The sequence below is a fragment of the Vidua macroura genome, chromosome 20, assembly GCF_024509145.1.
Source record: "Vidua macroura isolate BioBank_ID:100142 chromosome 20, ASM2450914v1, whole genome shotgun sequence".
NCBI lineage: Eukaryota > Metazoa > Chordata > Aves > Passeriformes > Viduidae > Vidua > Vidua macroura.
Window position 1 is genome coordinate 6634819 of NC_071590.1, and position 17236 is coordinate 6652054.

Consider the following 17236-nt stretch of genomic DNA (forward strand, 5'->3'; position numbering starts at 1 on the left):
CCCCAGGCACCCTCCACACCCCCACCATGACTTTCTGCCCCTCATGCACTCCAGGATGTGTTGGGCACTGAGCAGGTGCCAGCTGCTCTGCATGGACTTGCAGCAGGGCAGCTGTGGTAGAAGAGACAGGCTCTGCCTCAAGCTGGAGGAACTGATCCAAGGGTGTTCAGCAGTCCCACCCCCTCTGGGTGACAACCACCCCAAAGAAACTCAGCTTCTTGTAACCATCGGCAAGAACACACCGAGCACAGCAGCTTTATGTAAGAAGGAAAGACCCCGGGACAAGAGATTTATTCCACTTTTACCACTTAATGGACACCAGGCCACTTTTCTGTGCTTTGCTGGGTGCCAAAGTTTGGGAGCAGCCCTGCCTTGGGCAGCTGGAGCCTGGGCAGGCAGATTAAGTTGAGATTGTGCAGACATTTCAGCACAGGGCTGTTCCTCCCTGCCCGCCCTCGGAGCTGGGATGAGCTGTGCTCTTCCTGGCAGGCTCTGAGCAGCAGTGCCTGGACACTCCCCTGCTTCCCATTCACCAAGGCAGCCTGGGAGCTGGTGGCCTGGCACTGCTGTGGGGAAGCCTGGCGTGCAGAGGCTCCCTGGAGCCCTTGCTGAGCCTGTGGAGCTCCCCTCTCGCTCGGTGCAAGGCAGGGGCTCCTCCAGCCCTGGAGAGCAGCTTCCCATTTCCTTCTAGGGCAGCCTTCTGCTTCTGTTCACCAACGAGCCAGAGCCTGCACCACAGAAGAGCCCAGTAAAGTTCACCACTGAGTGAACTAGCCCCTCTGAGTGCTGCTAGCTCCGAAATACCCGGAACCCTGGCACTGCAGCGTGGCTCCCAGGGCCGGGTCCAGAGCCGTGCGTGACTCGGCCCTGAGTCACCCTGGCCCAGTGGCCCGGCCCCACCGCACCCAGCCCGACCCGCAGCGGGGCAGCGTGGGTGTGCAGCCAGCCCTCTCCCCGGGCTCCATCCCACTGCCTGGCACGCTGCAGGATGAATGCAGCTCCTGAGCTCAGCAGCAGGTCAGAGCTGTGGGCTACGCCCAGCCTTTGGGCACATGAAGGATCAAGCTCTGGTGCTGTGCCCCCCGCCAGGGTCTGCACCCCCCACCATCCTCCCACCTGATCCGGGCAACCCACGGGCAACAAACTTCCTAAAACTGAACAGTTGAGCAAAACAACGTTTAATGCTTCTCTCAGTCTCCTCCCAGCTCAATGCCACCCCACTGAGGGCGGGGGGGGGGACACAATTTGGCATCCCTTCTGCCACAGCTGCCTACAATCCTCCAGCCAAGGCTCTGTCTGGAAGCTCCCAGGAGGCTTTCTTCATCCTGGTCGGACTCATCCTCAGCTCTCCAATCCTCAGGACTCTGCAGAGTGGCTCATGGCACGGCTCTGGCTGGCATCCAAGGTCCCGGTGACGAGAAGAGAGTGGCTACATTCAACAGTTCTTCAACTGGCAGCTTTAGCTACTGGAGAAGGACATAAAGCTTGCCACTGAAGAACTGGTGCTGGTTAGCCAGGAGCAGGGCAGCATGGCAGCACCTGGGAAGGGAACACACGTTTCAGAGCCAGGACTGAACTGTGCCGAGCTGAGCTGGCACCCACAGCAGCTTCTCTCCCTCCTCACAATGCTGACCTATTGCTCTGTCCTCCCCCCATCCAAGGAAATCCAGAGGCAGCTCCAACCTCAACTCTCCCCGTCCCTCCCCGCTCCCAAAGCAGGTGGTGTGTGAGCTCCAGCACCTGCAGCCAGCCCTAAACCGCGAGGAACAGGCAGGGAAATCCAAGGCCATTTCTGCTGGAAAATAAGAGATAAGGCCAGCGACTCCGGCAGGGCCTGGTGGCCGCAGCAGGGAGGGCACTGCAGGTGGGGGTCACGGCGTTCCCAGGGCTCACCTCGGGCATCCAGCAGCGCTGGCAGGGTCCCACCTGGACGGGAGCCAGCTGCTTCCTGACGGGGAAGACACTTTGTCAGGCGGCTGCTGCCGAGCTACCGGCGGGGGAATTTCGGGCAGCTCAGCCCCCTTCGGAGTCGTTTTGTTGGAGGGTGAGGACGCCAATCCCGGGGCTGGTGTTGGACCCCACTGCTTCCCCCCCTTGACCCCGGAAAAACCCCTTTTCTACAACACCCAGTGCTGCTAGGGATCGAGTTTTGGGAACCTCCCGGGAAACCGGGCACGGTGGGGGACAGATGGCAACGGGAAACACGGGAAAAACCCCCGGGGGGCCACCACAGCATCCTCCCACCAGCGTCACCCCAAAGGCTGGCCCCAGGCCCGGGCGGGCAGCGGGGGAGGCCGGACCCGGTGGGTGCTGCGGGGCTTTCGGTGCGGGGCCGGTGGCCGGGGCGCAGCGGCGGCGGCGGGGCCCGGCGGGGATGCCGAGCATTCCTGGCGTGCCGGGTACATCTGGTCCGGATTCCAGCGAGCTGGTCCCGGCCCTGCTCCACCCCCGCCGGCCCGTGAATCAGCACCCGCCGCTGAAGCCACCGGCCCCGCCGCCACCGGGGGCCGCGCCGGCACCGGGGACCGACGAGGGGGGGTCGTGTCGGTAACAGGGCTCCCACCCAGCCCTTCTCAGCACCGACAGACCCCAGCGGCTCTGGGAAGGGCCCCGGTGGGAGCTCACCCCGCTAATAAAGAACGCTGTGCCCCCAGCTGGCGCCCCTCTCCCGGTATAACCGGGTCACCCCCCCTCCCCCAGTGTCTCTCCTCCCGGTAAAACCAACTCCCCCCTCCCCCTTAACGGAGGGAGCTCCCCCCACGCCGCTCCACGGCAAAGCCGCTCCCTCCACTCCCTGCGGGACACCCCGCCGCCCTCCCGGCCCTCCGCTGCCCGGGATGCTCCGCTCCGTGCCCGCGGCGAGGAGCGGCCGCGGGTCAAAGTCTGCCCAGCCCGGTCCCGGAGTGAAGGTCACCCCCGGGGCGGCCACCGCCCGTGGCGGGGAGGCCCCGGCCGCGGCCCCGCCCGCCCCGCCGGGACCCCCGGGAGCGGGAGCCGCGCACGGGCCGCGGCCCCGGCCCCCCCTCCCGCCCCGCCGACACCGGGGGCGAGGCCGCCCGGCCCAGGCGGCGCCGCGGAGCCCGGCGAAGGACGCCCCGCGCCGCACCCCCCCCCATGGCCGCCGTGCCCCGGGGAGAGGTGACCTTCCCTAACGGGGCACGGTGGGGCCCCTCAAGCCCCGGAGCGCCGAGGGCGCCGCGCGGGGCTCCGCGCCACCCGAACCGCCCGACCCAGCGCGGTACCGGCGGACCCACCTGCGCGGCTCGGCCGGGCTCGACCCGGCCCGGCGCCGCCGCCCCGCCGGTGCCGCCCCGGCCGTGCCCGGTGCCGGTGCCGCCGCCTCCCCCCGCCGCGCGCCGGCTCCGTCCCGGATCAGCTGGCGGAGTCATGACGCAGCCGCCCCCGGCCACGCCCCCCGGCCACGCCCCCGGGCCAATCGCCGGCCGGTACCGCCGGCGCGCGCCGCGCCCGCCCCCGCGCCGCGATTGCCACCCGCTCCCGCCAATGGCGGCCCGGCGCTACCCACGGCTCAGCCAATGGGAAGGGAAAGCCAGCGCTCTGCCCCGCCCACCCCCCGGGGGGGAGAGCTCGGCTCCCGCCCGGCCGGGCGGCGGTTGCCTTAGGAACGGACGGGGCCACCCCGCCGCGGGGCACGCCGGGAGTTGTAGTGCGGCGCGGCGCTCCCGGCGTGCCCCGCGTGCTGTGAGTTGGCATTTTCAAGCGGGTGAAGGGGCGGCGGGGGCAGGGCGGCTCCGAAGGAGCTCGACCCTTCCGCGGGCCCCGGGCGGGGCGTGGCGCCGTCGCGGGCACAGCCCGGCCGCCCCCACCCGCCGTCGGGCGGCGCCTCCCCGCGCCGGGGCTGGTGACACAGCCCCGATTCCGAGAAGTTGCTCTAAGTCCTCGACCAATCAGAAGTGAGCGCTCGCCGCGCGCACCAATGGGCGTGCGCGGGGGGCGTGGCCGCGAGAACTCGGCTGACCCCGATGACTTGGCAGCGCCGCGCGATGACTGGACAACTTCTTTAAAGGGGCCGCGCCCGCCGCGGGTGCCGGCGGGGGAGAGCGCAGCGCAGCGGCGGCCCGGCCCGACCCGACCAGGGGCGCTCGCCCGCTGCCCCGCCGGCACTCCCGGCGCTGCCACTCCCGCCCCGCGGGGCGAGGTTCTGAGGTGCGGTGCCCCTTTAAGGCCGTTTCCTGCCCTTCGTCCCAGTAACAGCTGATTGCAGCGGGCCGGGGCCGGGCGGCCAATCGGCGGCCGCCACGTCCCACCCACGTGACTCCCACGCGCCGCCGCGCCATGCGGCGCTGCCCGGCGGGAGCCCCCGGCGCCCTTAAAGGGGCCGCGCGCGGTCCGGCCGCCCGTGGCTGCCGTGACCGTGTGCCCCGTGGGTACCGCCGCACCCGCCGGGCTCGGAGGCCCGGCAGCGCCCGGGCGGCGCCGGGAGGACCCGGCTCGGCTCACGGTCACCGGGGCCGGGCAGCTCCCGTAGCGTGCGGTGCCTCGCGGGGCAGAGGGCGGCAGGGTCCCGGGGCGGCGGGGCTGGACCGGCCCCGCTGCCCCGCGCCGGCTGCCCCGGGCACTCACCTGCCGCCGGTGGGGTCCGCCCGCGGCGGGTGAGGACCCCTTTAAGACCGGCTGCCTCGTCAGCGCGGCTCGCCCGGCTCCAGCTGACAGCCCGGGGCGCCTCTGACGTCACGGTGACGTCACGCCCCGCCGCCGCGTCACGCCCCGCCGCTGCCCATGCACGGCCCCGCGCCCCGGCCGCGCGCACCCGCCGCGGCCCCCCCCGGCCCGCGGCCGCTGGAGGGAGCCCGGGCCCGGCCCCGCGGGGGCCCGGCGGCGAGCGCGGCCCGGCCCCCCCCGCGCACATGGCGGAGCGGCGGCCGCATGTGACCGCCGTCACCTGACCAACATGGCCGGGGCCGCCCCCGCCGCCGCCCGCCGCGGCTGAGCCGCCGCCGCCAGGTAACGCGGGGCCGCCGGGGCGGTGAGGGGGCCCGCGGGGGGATGAGGGCTCCCCGGAGCGGCCCTCGGGGCCGCGGGGCTCTGCCCGGCTCTGCGGTCCCCCCGCCGGTAGCGAGGGCCCCGAGGGGCCGGGGCCGCCTGGCCGGCCGCGGCGGTGCCTCGGTGCTGGGTCCGTGCTCCTTGCTGTCAGCATCCTCTGGGTCGCCCCCGTGGCCCCTCTCCGCGCCCTGCAGAGGTCCCTTTGTGTCCCTAATACGGGGGTTATGCTGGAGGTGCCCTCGTGTACCCCCTGCGGCTGCGGAGGTGCCGTTGTGTCCCCACCGCCAGCCCTGGGGCTGCACATGTCCCCCTCCATATCCCATCGCGGTCCTTTTCAGTCCTTGGGGCTGAGAATGTCCCATTGTGTCCCTCAAGCCCAGGGCTGAGCAGGTGCCACCACCTCGCCCTGGCTGTGGATGTTCCACTGTGTGTGTCCCCAGCAACCCTGGGCCTGCAGAGATCCTGTAGTGTCCCTTCCCCCAGCACTTGGATGTGCCAGTCCCCATCGTGTCCCCATCGTGTCCCCCTGCCGGGGGCTGTGGGAGCCCCACCATGTCACCCTGCCTGGCTGCAGAGGTCCCACCTTGTCCCTCACAGCCAGGGCTGGTCCCATCTCAGCCCCCACACACAGGCACAGTGACCAAGCTCCTCAAGCCACCTTTTTTCTTTTACCCAAGCGCCGATGGGGAAGTGAGACTCGCTGCTCGCTGGGGCGGGCAGGGTGGTTCTGTGCTCTGCTCACTCACAGCCTGTCTGGGCCACCTTTCTCCCAGCAGAATCCAGCATGGAAGGCTTCCTGCAGAGCGTGGAGAAGGACCTGAACATCGACCGCCGGCAGCTGGCCCCCGAGAGGACCCACGTCACCGCCTTCGTGCCGGCCAAATGGCTGCAGAGCCTCAAGGAGCGCCGGGTGCTGCCGGCGGCCTGCCCGCGGCCCGAGGGGCTGAGCGAGGTGGAGGTCAGGACGTTCCTGCAGCACTCGGTGCAGAAACTCCCAGCGGGCTGGACGCGGGTGGAGATCCACGGGCTGCGGAAGGCCCGGCTGGGGTACCCGCTGCGGGCACAGCCCCCCGAGCAGCGCTGCGGCGGCGGCGGCGTGGACACCCTGCACGGCTTCATGCAGAGCGTGGCCACCCAGAACTACCACAACCTGTGGGGCCGGGCTCACGGGCTGTACGCGCGGCCCTACCGGCGCCCGGACGCGCCGCCCACGGTGCCGGCGCTGGACGCGCTGAGGGCTGCCCTGCACAGGGCCTACGGCTGCCCCGTCCTCCAGGTGGGCAGGAACGTGCCTGGCACGTCCCCTGCCAAGGAGAGCGTGGCCAAAGGGGTGCCCTCGTGCCCCAACGTGCTGCAGGCTGAGGCGCTGCTGGAGTCGGCCGACATGCTGTACATCATCTACCCCTATGTGCAGTACTGCCTGCACGACATTGTGACCTTCAGCCCGGCCAAGCTCACCAACAGCCACGCCAAGATCCTCTTCCTCCTCTTCCACGTGCTGCAGGCCATGAGGGCTTGTCACCAGGCGGGTCTGGCTTGTGGAGATTTCTCCCTTCGGGACGTGGCTGTGGATGAGAAGCTGTGCAGCCGGCTGCGTGTGAACTTCAGAGGGTACGAGGGACCGGGGGAGGAGGAGGAGAATCTGGAGGATGGTCTGGAACGAGAGAGCGAGCAAAGCTGTGTGCAAAGGCAGGAGGTGGCATGCAGTGCCTGCCAGAAGGACCTCCGAGACCTGGTGTTGCAGTGGGTGCACGGGCAGGTCAGCAACTTCGACTACCTTATGCGTCTGAACAGCTTGGCTGGGAGGAGAATGGGAGACCCCAATTACCACCCGGTTCTTCCGTGGGTGGTGGACTTCACTACCAAAAACGGCAAGTTCAGGGACCTGAGGAAATCCAAGTTCCGTCTCAACAAGGGGGACAAACAGCTGGACTTCACCTACGAGATGACCAAGCAGGCGTTTGTTGCGGGGGGCTCGAGTGGGGAGCAGCTCCACGTCCCCCATCACATCTCGGACGTCCTCTCGGACATCACCTACTACGTGTACACGGCCCGCAGGACACCCAAGGCAGTGCTGTGCTGCCACGTGAGGTCCCAGTGGGAGCCCAACGAGTACCCAGCCAGCATGGAGCGCATGCAGAGCTGGACACCTGACGAGTGCATCCCAGAGTTTTACACGGACCCCTCCATCTTCCGCTCCATCCACCCGGACATGCCCGACCTGGATGTGCCGTCGTGGTGCAGCTCCTACGAGGAGTTCATCGAAGTTCACCGCATGCTGCTGGAGAGCTGGGAGGTCTCCCAGGACCTGCACCACTGGATCGACCTCACGTTTGGCTACAAGCTGCTGGGGAAGGATGCAGTCAAGGAGAAGAACGTCTGCCTCCACTTGGTTGACAACCACACGCACCTGACGACCTACGGGGTCGTGCAGCTCTTTGACCAGCCCCATCCCAGGCGCATGGTGGGACCTGCCTACACTCCTGCTGAAGCTCCAGCCATTGCCCGGCCTCTGCTGCAGAACATCCGGGAGACCGTGGTTTTGGAGGACATCCAAGGCCAGGTGACAGATGCAGTCAACGGGCTGGTCCTGGAGGCTACTCCCAGTGAAACCACCTGGTCTGGGGAGAAACCCATCGCTGGTGAGGATGATTTGGAGCAAGGCACAGAAGCCCTGGATTCCATTTCTGCTCCTGGGAGAGCCCCTGACCAGCCCTGTGCCACTGTGCCTCCAGCACAGCCCTCCACCCTCCCTGCTTATGTCACCGACGGCAAATCCTCGGGGGTCCGACCGCTCCGTCGGAGCAAGGCAGGGGCTGTGGATCAGCTTGACATGAAGATCACGCTTCCTGAAGGCTTCAACCCGCTCCAGGCCCTGGAGGAACTGGAGAAACTGGACAATTTCTTGGTTAAAGGCTTAAGCAGCGAGATGCAGCTGATGGAGCAGCCGTGGGAAGAGCCACCCTTGAGTCTCTCAGACCTCTTCCAGAGGGACATGCAAGCTCTGGGCATCCTGGTAGCTGAGATTATATTTGCACCGAGGCTTCGTCCTTCGAAGCCCGACGCGTCGCTGTTGGAGCGGTTCCTGATGGTGAGGAACCTCTGCCGTTACCATCCCAAGGAGATCCCGGCCCCGCTGCAGCACGTGCTGCACGTCCTGCTGCAGCTCAGCGTGCCCGTGGAGAAGCTGCTGAAGAGCAGGCTGGGCAAGGGCGCAGTGCAGCTGTTTGAATACAAACCCATCTCCCAGGGCCTCCCCCCACCCTGTCCCACGCAGCTCCTCAGCCCCTTCAGCTCCATTGTCCCCTTCCCCACGTACTTCCCAGCACTGCACAAGTTCATTTTCACCTATCAGGCAAAGAAGATCGAGGATGAAGGGCAAGGCCGGGAGCTTGTTTTCCAGCTGTGGCAGCAGCTGGAGGGGATCCTTTCTGAAATCACTCCTGAGGGCCTGGAGATTCTTCTGCCTTTCATATTATCCCTGATGTCTGAGGAAAACACCGCTGTCTACGCAGCGTGGTACCTCTTTGAACCCATAGCTAAATCCCTCGGGCCCAAGAACGCCAATAAATACCTGCTGAAACCCCTGATCGGAGCCTACGAGACGCCCTGCTCCCGCCACGGCCGGTTCTACCTCTACACAGACTGCTTTGTGGCCCAGCTGATCGTGCGCCTGGGGCTGCAGTCCTTCCTCCTGAACCTGCTGCCCCACATCCTGCAGATCCTCGTGGGCATCGAGAGCTCGCGCGAGGAGAGCAAATCCTTCCTCGGCGCCGCTGAGGATGATGAGAGCGGAGGGGAGAGCCCGGTGTCGTGTGTGTTTGGGGAGGAGATCAAGATGGACGTGGAGCACAGCTCTGCTGCACTTGACCTCCTGGACTACACCTCTGGGGTCAGCTTCCACGACCAGGCCTACCTGCCTGAGGGTGAGGACTTCCAGAGTGGCCTCTACGTCGGGGAATCCCTGCAGCCCCAGGAGCAGGAATCGCTCAGCCTCGGCCGGCTGAGTGACAAGAGCAGCGCCAGCGAGGTGTCCCTGGGCGAGGACAGACCTGCAGATGGGGACTCCCAGAAGGACAAGAGCAGCTTGAAGTCGATGGACAGCAGCCAGGACCTGAAGCAGAGCGAGGACTCGGAGGAGGAGGAAGAGGAGCACGAGGAAGATGAGCACGAGGACGCGGTGGTCGACGCGGAGCTGACGGTGGTCGTGGATGCTGCTGGGGCCTCTGTGGATGTCACCCTGGCTGATGACAGCAGCGAGCCAGAGGATGGGGAGGGAGAGGAGCTGCCAGATCACTCTGATGACAAAGAGCAGACCATACTGCTGGGTAAGACCCTGCCAGTGTCCTGGCTGTTGGGCAGAGCCTCGGGAGAAGCAGGTCCAGGTTTGGGGGTGTTTGTGGTCCCAGCTTGGGGACAGTGATGAAACCAGGGTAAGAGGCCAGGACTGCATGTGGCTCTGAGAGTCAGGGTTGGGGCAGCAGGGACTGCTAGAGTGTTAGATAGCTAATCTGTGCCGTGCTGGGCGCTGTCCTTGGGACTGCTGTTGTTTTGCAGACACAGCCTGTAAGATGGTGAGGTGGCTCTCGGCCAAGCTGGGCCCGACCGTCACGTCCCGCTTCATCGCCAGGAACCTGCTCCGGCTGCTCACGTCCTGCTACGTCGGTAATGCCTCTCCCCTGGGTCCAGGGTGGGCTGTGCCCCCAGTCTGTCTGCTTGGGTGTGGCTGCTGCTTCAGCTCATCAAGTGTTGTTCTCCGGGCAGGCCCAACCAGGCAGCAGTTTGTACCGAGCAGTGATGAGAACAGTCCTCTGAGTACAGGAAATATCTACCAGAAGCGGCCCGTGCTGGGAGATCAGGTGTCCAAGCCAGTGCTGGCCTGCCTCGTGCACGTGGCATATTTGTATGGAGAGCCTGTCCTCACCTACCAGTACCTGCCCTACATCAGCTACCTGGTCAGTATTGCCTTTTTCTCCTCTCTGTTGGGGCAAGAGTTGTGTCCAGGCACAAAGGGAAGATGTAAAAAAAAAAAAAAAAAAAATAGTCCAGCCTCACCAGGAGCCTCTTGCATAAAAACTGAGCTTGGCTGGGCTCTGTCTGGGCCAGTATGGGCTGAGCAGCTCTGGCTGTGCTGGCTGAGAAGGGCAGGAGAGGCACTTTCACCTCCTGCCACAAGCTCCAGACTGCTCCCAGCAAAGCACACGGCTCTGTTCATACCCCTCTTTCCCTGTCAGACCTTGTGAAAGCAGAGAAAAAGCATTTATTCTGCTTTTCTGTGCCCAAACAGAGCTGGCACAAGGGTGGGATTGTGATAACAGGCAGGAGGAGCAGCTTGTGCTGCTGTGAGATTGCTGGAGTGAGTGTTCACAGAGGTCTGTGTGGGTAGATAGGGCTGAACTGGGGGGAGACCAACGGGTTTTCAACTGAATAAAAAGCACTGGCAAGGCTCACCAACTTTGCAGCTTGAAGTTCATAGCAAAAAGGAAATGTATAATGCAGCTGGTTGAAAATCTTAATTTTTTTTATTACAAAGAAAAAGGGTTTGAATGTTTTAAACAGGCTTATTTTTCATATTGCTCCCTCTTTAGTGGTTGTAAACACTTTGGTTATGGATTCTCGTTCAAATGGAAAACTTCAGTAGCTTTCTGATAATTTAAACATAGAGGAAAAGAGGCCACAGCTGTTCATTTAAGGAAAACAAAAAGGCATTGTCACTTTTTCCAGTGTTGAAGGGGAGATTTTTCAGGGGAAAAAATCCCATTTTTCAGCAAAAATCATTCTCCACCCAGTTGCAATCATAGCTCCAGCTGTTCTGCTTTGCTTTCCTAAGCTCATTGCTTGGGGGCACAGAGGGGATTAATACCCCTGTGAAACAACATTTGGCAACCTGATACTGGAGCAGTGGAACTGGCAGGTCACAAATGGGATAAAGTCAATCCTTCTTGCAGGATTTGGCAGGGTGGCTATTTTGTGAGAGGAAGAGCCTCTGTGATGAGCTGGAAGATGGCAGGTGTACAAGAAATATAGCAGGAACTGGGAATTGTCTGTGGGTTTTGTTACTGGCTCTCTTTTCTTGGGTCTTTGATTTGTCTAGGAGTTAGGAAATAGGACAATGTAGAAAGAAATATTTTAGTGTTGCTGCTGATGTTATTAACTCTTTGGCACTGCCATAACAGCAGCAGTACATTGTCAGCAGAAAAAGGATGTGCAGTTCTGCCTCATGAAATTATTAGAAGCTGGGTTTCTGGAAGTCAGCAGCAGGTTTGCCCATAATTTGTGCTTGGATATTTCATGCAAGGATTGTTCCTCTGCAGACTGTGGGATGAAGACACTGATTTTTACTTTCAAATTGTGCATATGTAAGAGTTTCCCCTCTCTCTGTGCTGGTAAATGATGTTCTGGGGTGTCCAGGGTGGTTTGGGCCAGTGTGGGGTTGTTGGTCTTGCTACTGAGCTTCCTGCTTGTGGGGATGTTTTACTCTGCAGAGGAAATCTGTGAGCTTAGGGGTGTCATTCCCCATTTTCTGCAGGCTCATCTCTTGTGCTGGTAGGTGCCTGTCAGTTTTTGGACTCATCCCTTGAGTGCCAGATATGTTTTGCTGTTGAGATCCAGTGCTCAGGTTGCTCTTCCAGGAGCTGTGACCAGCAGTGCTGTCACAGCTGGGTTTGAGGCTGAGCACAGGTGACCCCGGGGGTCACCTTTGGTGTGTCCTGCTGGGGAGGTGGTGGCCCTGGCTCTGAAGGAGTCCCTCTCACAGGTCGCACCCGGCGCTGGCTCCGGCGGTGTCCGGCTGAACAGCCGGAAGGAGGCCGGGCTCCTGGCTGCCGTGACACTGACACAGAAGATCGTGGTGTGTCTCTCTGACACCACCCTGATGGACATCCTCCCCAAGATCAGTCAGGAGGTGCTGCTCCCAGTGCTGGGCTTCCTCACTTCGCCAGCTGTCGGGTAAGCGCTGCAGGATTGGCACAAAATCAGGGATTTGGGAATGGTTCTGTGGGGGCATTAATGCTGCCAGGGCTGGGGGGTGTTTCTGCTCTGATGTGCATCTCCTTGCACTGGTACACTGCTGAAAGCATCCTGATAACACACAAAAGGCAGGAAGCATGAGGCAGAGGATGGAAAAAAGGGATATGTGGAGGGCAGGCTGGTCATGGATGTCCTCTTCAGTTTCCCCAGCGGAGCCCAGGCCCGTGTTGTCCTGTGCGTGAAGACAATCAGCCTCATTGCCCTGATCTGCCTGCGGATTGGGCAGGAGATGGTGCAGCAGCACCTGAGTGACACAGTGAGGAACTTCTTTGGGGCATTCTCGCTGCTGCAGGAGCTGCAGGACCAGGTCAGTGGTGTGGGAAGAGGTCCTCCTGTACTTCCCCAAATGTGGGAATGTGATGGCCATACACCTATACTATACATAAAACTGTGTTTGTGTGGTAAGAGCATCTCATCTTGGGGTTTATCTGACCTTGCTTTTCTCGTCCAGGGGTTGACAGCAGAGTCGCTGAGCAGCTGTGAGATGCCAGTGATGGAGGTGCCCCTTTCAGATGGGAAGCTGCTGGCCCTGGATCCGTCTGTGTTGGTGGAGTTACAGAAGGTGTTCAACCCCGAGATGGCCTACATCACCTACATCCCCTTCTCCTGCTTGCTGGGTATGCCTTGGCCACCAGCTCCAGGGATCTGTGAGGGAGCTCTGTGCTCTGGGCATGCTGTGCAGGGTCTGAACTCCAGGGCAATCACAGCTCACAGGGCTGCTGGGGAAAACCCACAGCTTCTACAGCATGGCTTGGGCTGATTCTTGGGTTGGGAGCCTGGCCTTCAGGCTGCCTTGGCTGGGAGCAGATGTAGCTGACGTGGGGGATGCTGCGTCCACATCCTTGTGTATGGAGGGGGACGATGATGATGATGATGGGGACATTGCTTCCCTTGCAGCCACACTGTCTCTGTCTCCTCAGGTGACGTTATCCGCACGGTTGTGCCCAACCACTCTCTGGTTGAGAAGCTGGCCGGCCTCCACCTGGAGAACGTGAACCCCCAGAACCTGCAGGCCGTTGGCCTGGAACAAACACCGAGTGTGGTGGGCTCAGACCAAGACCCTCGAGGGGCTGAGCCCTTCTCTAGCCCCCAGGAGGACACTCACTCTGGCACTTTTGGGAGTGTCCTGGTGGGGAACCGCATCCAGGTGCCCGTGGACACGCAGCGGGAGGGCCTTGGCTTGCTCTGCCTCAGCGCTGGCACTGATGGATTCGTTCCCAGCTCGTCCAGCGAGGAGAGCGCCCTGAAGCACGACCTGCCCCGCAGCACCCACATGCTGTGTGGGAACTGGCTGGCCTACTGGCAGTACGAGATCGGGGTGAGCCAGCACGACCCCCGCTTCCACTTCCACCAGATCAAGCTGCAGAGTTTCTCAGGGCATTCCGGGGCCATCAAGTGCGTGGCACCGCTGGGCAGCGAGGATTTCTTCCTGAGCGGCAGCAAGGACAAGACGGTGCGGCTTTGGCCGCTGTACAACTACGGGGATGGCACCAGCGAGGTGCCACCGCGCTTCACCTACGCCGAGCACAAGAAGTCTGTGTTCTACGTGAGCCAGCTGGAGGCACCGCAGCACGTGGTGAGCTGTGATGGCACCGTGCACATCTGGGACCAGTTCACGGGTAAGAAGGGAAAGGGTGAGGAACTGGAGTGAACTGGTCCAGCCCTTACAGGCAGGGGCTGCGCTGAGTTTGGATGGCTCCTGTTAAAAACCAGCACAGAACCGGAGATTTGCTGTGTGACTTGTCCTGCCATAATATCTGTCATCCTTTCACAGGCAAACTTCTGCGGACTTTTGATGAGTTAGATAGCAAGGTCCCCATCACAGCTGTGACCACCATGCCACCTCCCTATCACAGCATCTCTGTGGCCAGCGCAGACTCTGTGCTGAGGTTCATCGACCACAGGAAGCCGGGACTACAGGTAGGGATGCGGTGCTGCGAGTCACCTTCCTCCAGCCCTGCGCTTAATGATGGGATCACAGCTGGCCCAAAGCCCAGATCCCAAAGCCAGCTCCATGGAAAGCAGCTTGTCCCTTAAATGCCAGCTCCCCTGAGCTTCACCCCCAGCTGGACTGTCTCTGTTGCAGCACGAGTTCCGCCTGGCCAGTGGCGTGAGCGCGGGGCTCATCCGCTGCCTGGCCGTGAGTCCGAGCGGCCGCAGCGTCATGGCCGGCTTCTCCTCCGGCTTCATCGTGCTGCTGGACACCAGGACGGGGCTCATCATGCGGGGCTGGCCTGCCCATGAGGGAGACATCCTGCAGATCAAGGTGAGAGGCTCAGCTGGGATCAGGGTGGGGCCTCGTTGGTGCTCTGAGGCTGTGTGGAGCATCCTTCCTTCAGGGCTTGTGTGCTGCATCCCTCGCAGTGTCCCTAAGAGGCTGCCCAAGCTCTCCTGCCCCATGGTTAGTGCTGCTGCCAGCTGTTCTTGGTCCAACTCGTGCTGCCAGAGTTCAGCCCTCCTGGGTTTCAATGCCTGCCAGGCAGGTCTGCAGCAGGGGCAGGGAGGGGTCATGGCTTCCGTGAAGGAGCAAATGTGTTGCTTTCTCCACGGGGCTCTGGGCTTCCCTGCGAGAGGGTTGCTCTAATGAGTAACTCTTGTCCATATTTACCCACCCCAGGGAGCAGTGCTGGGTCTCCAGTGTCCTTGACCCAAATGTGGGTTAAACAAAGTTCAGCAGTGTGGGTTGTTTACCCTCTCACTAGCTCTGCTAATAAGCAGCTCCAGGCTTCTCCTACCCTCAGCAGTATTTTCAACTGTGAAAGACCCTCCCAATTCCTTCTCCTGAGAAGGAAAATTGTTTGGCAGGTGATTTAGTGGAGAGGGAGACTGCATGGTAACCCCTGTACCCACTGCAGTAGTAACAGATGATGAATGAGTTGTGTTGGGTGTCAGGGTGTAGTTGAGAAGAGGCCCAGCCCATCTCTTGGAGGAGATTGCCAGCTACCAGAGCATCCTTCACCTTGCAGTATCCACCCAAGGCCTTGCTCAGTACCATCAGCTGCTTGGAAGTGGCTCAGACTGTCCTGAGGGATTGCACTGTGACCATTGGATCACTGGCAGCCACCTGCTGCTCTCATGTGCAGCACCAGATTGTGAGTTTTTACAGAAGTGTCTGTTCACTGGCCTTTCCTCTCCTGCAGGCTGCAGAGGGCAACGTGCTGATCAGCTCCTCCTCAGATCATTCCCTGACTGTCTGGAAGGAGCTGGAGCAGAAACCTTTGCACCACTACAAATCTGCCTCCGAGCCCATCCACGCGTTCGACCTCTACGGTAACGAAGTGGTCGCTGGCACCGTGGCCAACAAGATCGGGGTCTACTCCATGCTGGAGTCCTCAGCCCTGCCCACCAGCACGACCAAGCTGAGCTCAGAGAACTTTCGGGGTACATTGACCAGCCTGGCAGTGCTGCCCACAAAGTGCCACCTCCTGCTGGGCTCGGACAACGGCATCATCCGGCTCCTGGCGTAGTGACCCCCGGCCTGGCAGGCTGTGGCTGTCCCACAGTGCTGTGCTGGAGCTGGAAGCCAGCAGCGTGGCTCTTGGAGGAGGCAGAGGCAGATGTTTCTGAGCAGAGGATGCAGGGGGAGCTGTACTTGTTATGTCTCTAAGCTCTTTCTGTATCTTGGAAAAAAAAAAAAGCCATAACTGAGAAACCTCCGCTGCTGCTGGGAGAGATATTGGGCGTTGTAGGTCACTGTCACCCCTGCAGAGAGGCCTGGAGCTTTCCTTACCATGTGTGCCTGATCCCCAGGGACTGTGAGCTGCCCTCCACAGTAATAGGGACCACAGGTACCCTCCCCCCTTCAGTTAAGGGGTAAGAGGTGCCCCTTGACAAAACACAACAGTTTAGCTACTGCCACCTGCACTTCCCCTTCCCTTCCTCTCCTGAACCACTGAAGAGCCCCACTGGGATGGCAGAAGCTGGGCCTGGGAACTGCTGCCTTTGGAGCTGCATCTCCTCCTGTGGCTGGTGCTCAAAGCCCAGAGGAGCTGCTCTGTGAACTTCAGGTTCTGCCAGCTGAGTTAGAGCCTGCATGGGAGGAGGAGAGGCTCACCAGAGCCCTTCTGCTGCCGTGCTGGCTCCAGGGCAAGGACTGGAATGGAAGCCAGCCAAGGCACAAAGCCCATCTGCCCTGCCAGTTCCTGTGAGAGTGGGCTGCTGCAGAGGGGTAGATTGGGCTGGGAATGTGACTCTCTATAGAGGCCAGAACTAGATGCTTCCATGGGGATTTTGGCTTCTGGAACAGTGGGGTAGGGCTGTTGTTGGTTCCTACCCCAGCATCCCATGATGAAGTAAGGGGTGAGGAATGCCACGTGTGCTGTGCACTGGCATTGATCCTCAATAAATCCTTCTAATCCTCTCCTTCGTGCTGGTCAGGCTCCTGGGGAAGACAGGACAGCAAAAAGGTGCTCAGTGTTGTGCCCTCCTGCCCTTGTAGGGTGAGAGGCAGGAGGCAAGAATCCAGCATGGTCTCTCTTTGACCTTTCCTTTGGGACAGCACTGTCTGTTCCCACCCCAAAGGCACAGAGGATGCTCTTTGCCCCACCAGTAGGAGCAGTTTCCTCCCTTCTATGTCAGCCCTTTTCCCACCCATCCTTCAGTCTAACCAGAGCCAGTATCAGGGGAGTGGGAAGCTCTTACCTTGGGCAGAGGAGGAGCCTGCTGTGGGTTGTCCTGGGAGAGGAAAGGGCTTCCATCCAGCTGCCACCTGCAGGGAGCTGGGGAGGTGAGTGGTTGGCCAGTGCTGTCCATCCCTACCCAAGGGGAGCTCTCAGTCCCGTGTTGCCTATTTAACATTTGCAATAGATGTAAATATTTACTTCTAATATACTCTTTGAAAGAACTGCAGAGCTCTGTGTGTGTGTGTAAGCTCTGTGCTGGAGGGGCTGGGTGTGCTGGCTGCAGCCCTCCTGCTGCTCAGCCGAAGTGACACCTCCTCCTTCCTTCCTCCTTGTATTCTGGGGGAGCCCAGGATTTGCTTTCCAAGGGGAAGTAGCTCCCAAATGTGGTTGGAGAGCTCAGATCTGTCACCCACTGTCTGGGGTGAGCTTGAGAACCAGGAGTTCCTGCGAGGAATGGATGAGTGGAAGATGCTGTTGGTGCTCCCTGCTGGTCCTCAGTGACTCCTCTCCCACTGAGGACACGGGCAGAGGCAGGAAGGATCACCATCACTTCTGCATGCAGCACAAATCCACCCAGGGCA

General features: G+C 61.6%; 2 protein-coding genes across 3 annotated transcripts; one reads left to right on the forward strand and one right to left on the reverse strand.

Annotated features, from left to right (window-relative positions):
- Nucleotides 1-1162: 1162 nt before the first annotated feature.
- On the reverse strand, nucleotides 1163-5308 carry LOC128817468 (collagen alpha-1(II) chain-like). The gene is made up of 4 exons (XM_053995953.1): nucleotides 4585-5308; nucleotides 3527-4499; nucleotides 1894-1948; nucleotides 1163-1539 (listed from the first exon to the last, which is right to left on the reverse strand). Exons 1-4 carry the CDS (start codon nucleotides 5306-5308, stop codon nucleotides 1510-1512), a joined length of 1782 nt encoding a protein of 593 aa, XP_053851928.1. The 3' UTR covers nucleotides 1163-1509.
- On the forward strand, nucleotides 4860-16881 carry WDR81 (WD repeat domain 81). Of its 2 annotated transcripts, none has more exons than XM_053995730.1 (11): nucleotides 4860-4965; nucleotides 5778-9332; nucleotides 9562-9669; nucleotides 9769-9959; nucleotides 11762-11952; nucleotides 12175-12340; nucleotides 12485-12650; nucleotides 12954-13652; nucleotides 13808-13953; nucleotides 14120-14299; nucleotides 15174-16881. In XM_053995730.1, exons 2-11 carry the CDS (start codon nucleotides 5789-5791, stop codon nucleotides 15498-15500), a joined length of 5718 nt encoding a protein of 1905 aa, XP_053851705.1. In that variant the 5' UTR covers nucleotides 4860-4965; nucleotides 5778-5788; the 3' UTR covers nucleotides 15501-16881. The 2 variants fall into 2 exon arrangements, with proteins under 2 accessions (XP_053851705.1, XP_053851704.1); XM_053995729.1 differs by having other exon boundaries at nucleotides 4863-4965; nucleotides 5781-9332.
- The last annotated feature ends 355 nt before the right edge of the window (nucleotides 16882-17236 follow it).

What these genes read in the sequence shown, in the direction of transcription:
- LOC128817468 (XM_053995953.1), bottom strand. Translation starts at nt 5,308, where the DNA reads ATGTGCAGCCCCAGGGCTGGCGGTGGGGACACAACGGCACCTCCGCAG. An exon ending in GCGGACCCCACCGGCGGCAG is followed by an intron (nt 4,500 to 4,584) that starts GTGAGTGCCCGG and finishes CTGCCCCGCGAG; the next exon opens with GCACCGCACGCTACGGGAGC. An exon ending in AGCGCTGCTGGATGCCCGAG is followed by an intron (nt 1,540 to 1,893) that starts GTGAGCCCTGGG and finishes TTCCCTTCCCAG; the next exon opens with GTGCTGCCATGCTGCCCTGC.
- WDR81 (XM_053995730.1), top strand. Translation starts at nt 5,789, where the DNA reads ATGGAAGGCTTCCTGCAGAGCGTGGAGAAGGACCTGAACATCGACCGC. An exon ending in TGCAGGAGCTGCAGGACCAG is followed by an intron (nt 12,341 to 12,484) that starts GTCAGTGGTGTG and finishes TTTCTCGTCCAG; the next exon opens with GGGTTGACAGCAGAGTCGCT. An exon ending in CATCTGGGACCAGTTCACGG is followed by an intron (nt 13,653 to 13,807) that starts GTAAGAAGGGAA and finishes ATCCTTTCACAG; the next exon opens with GCAAACTTCTGCGGACTTTT.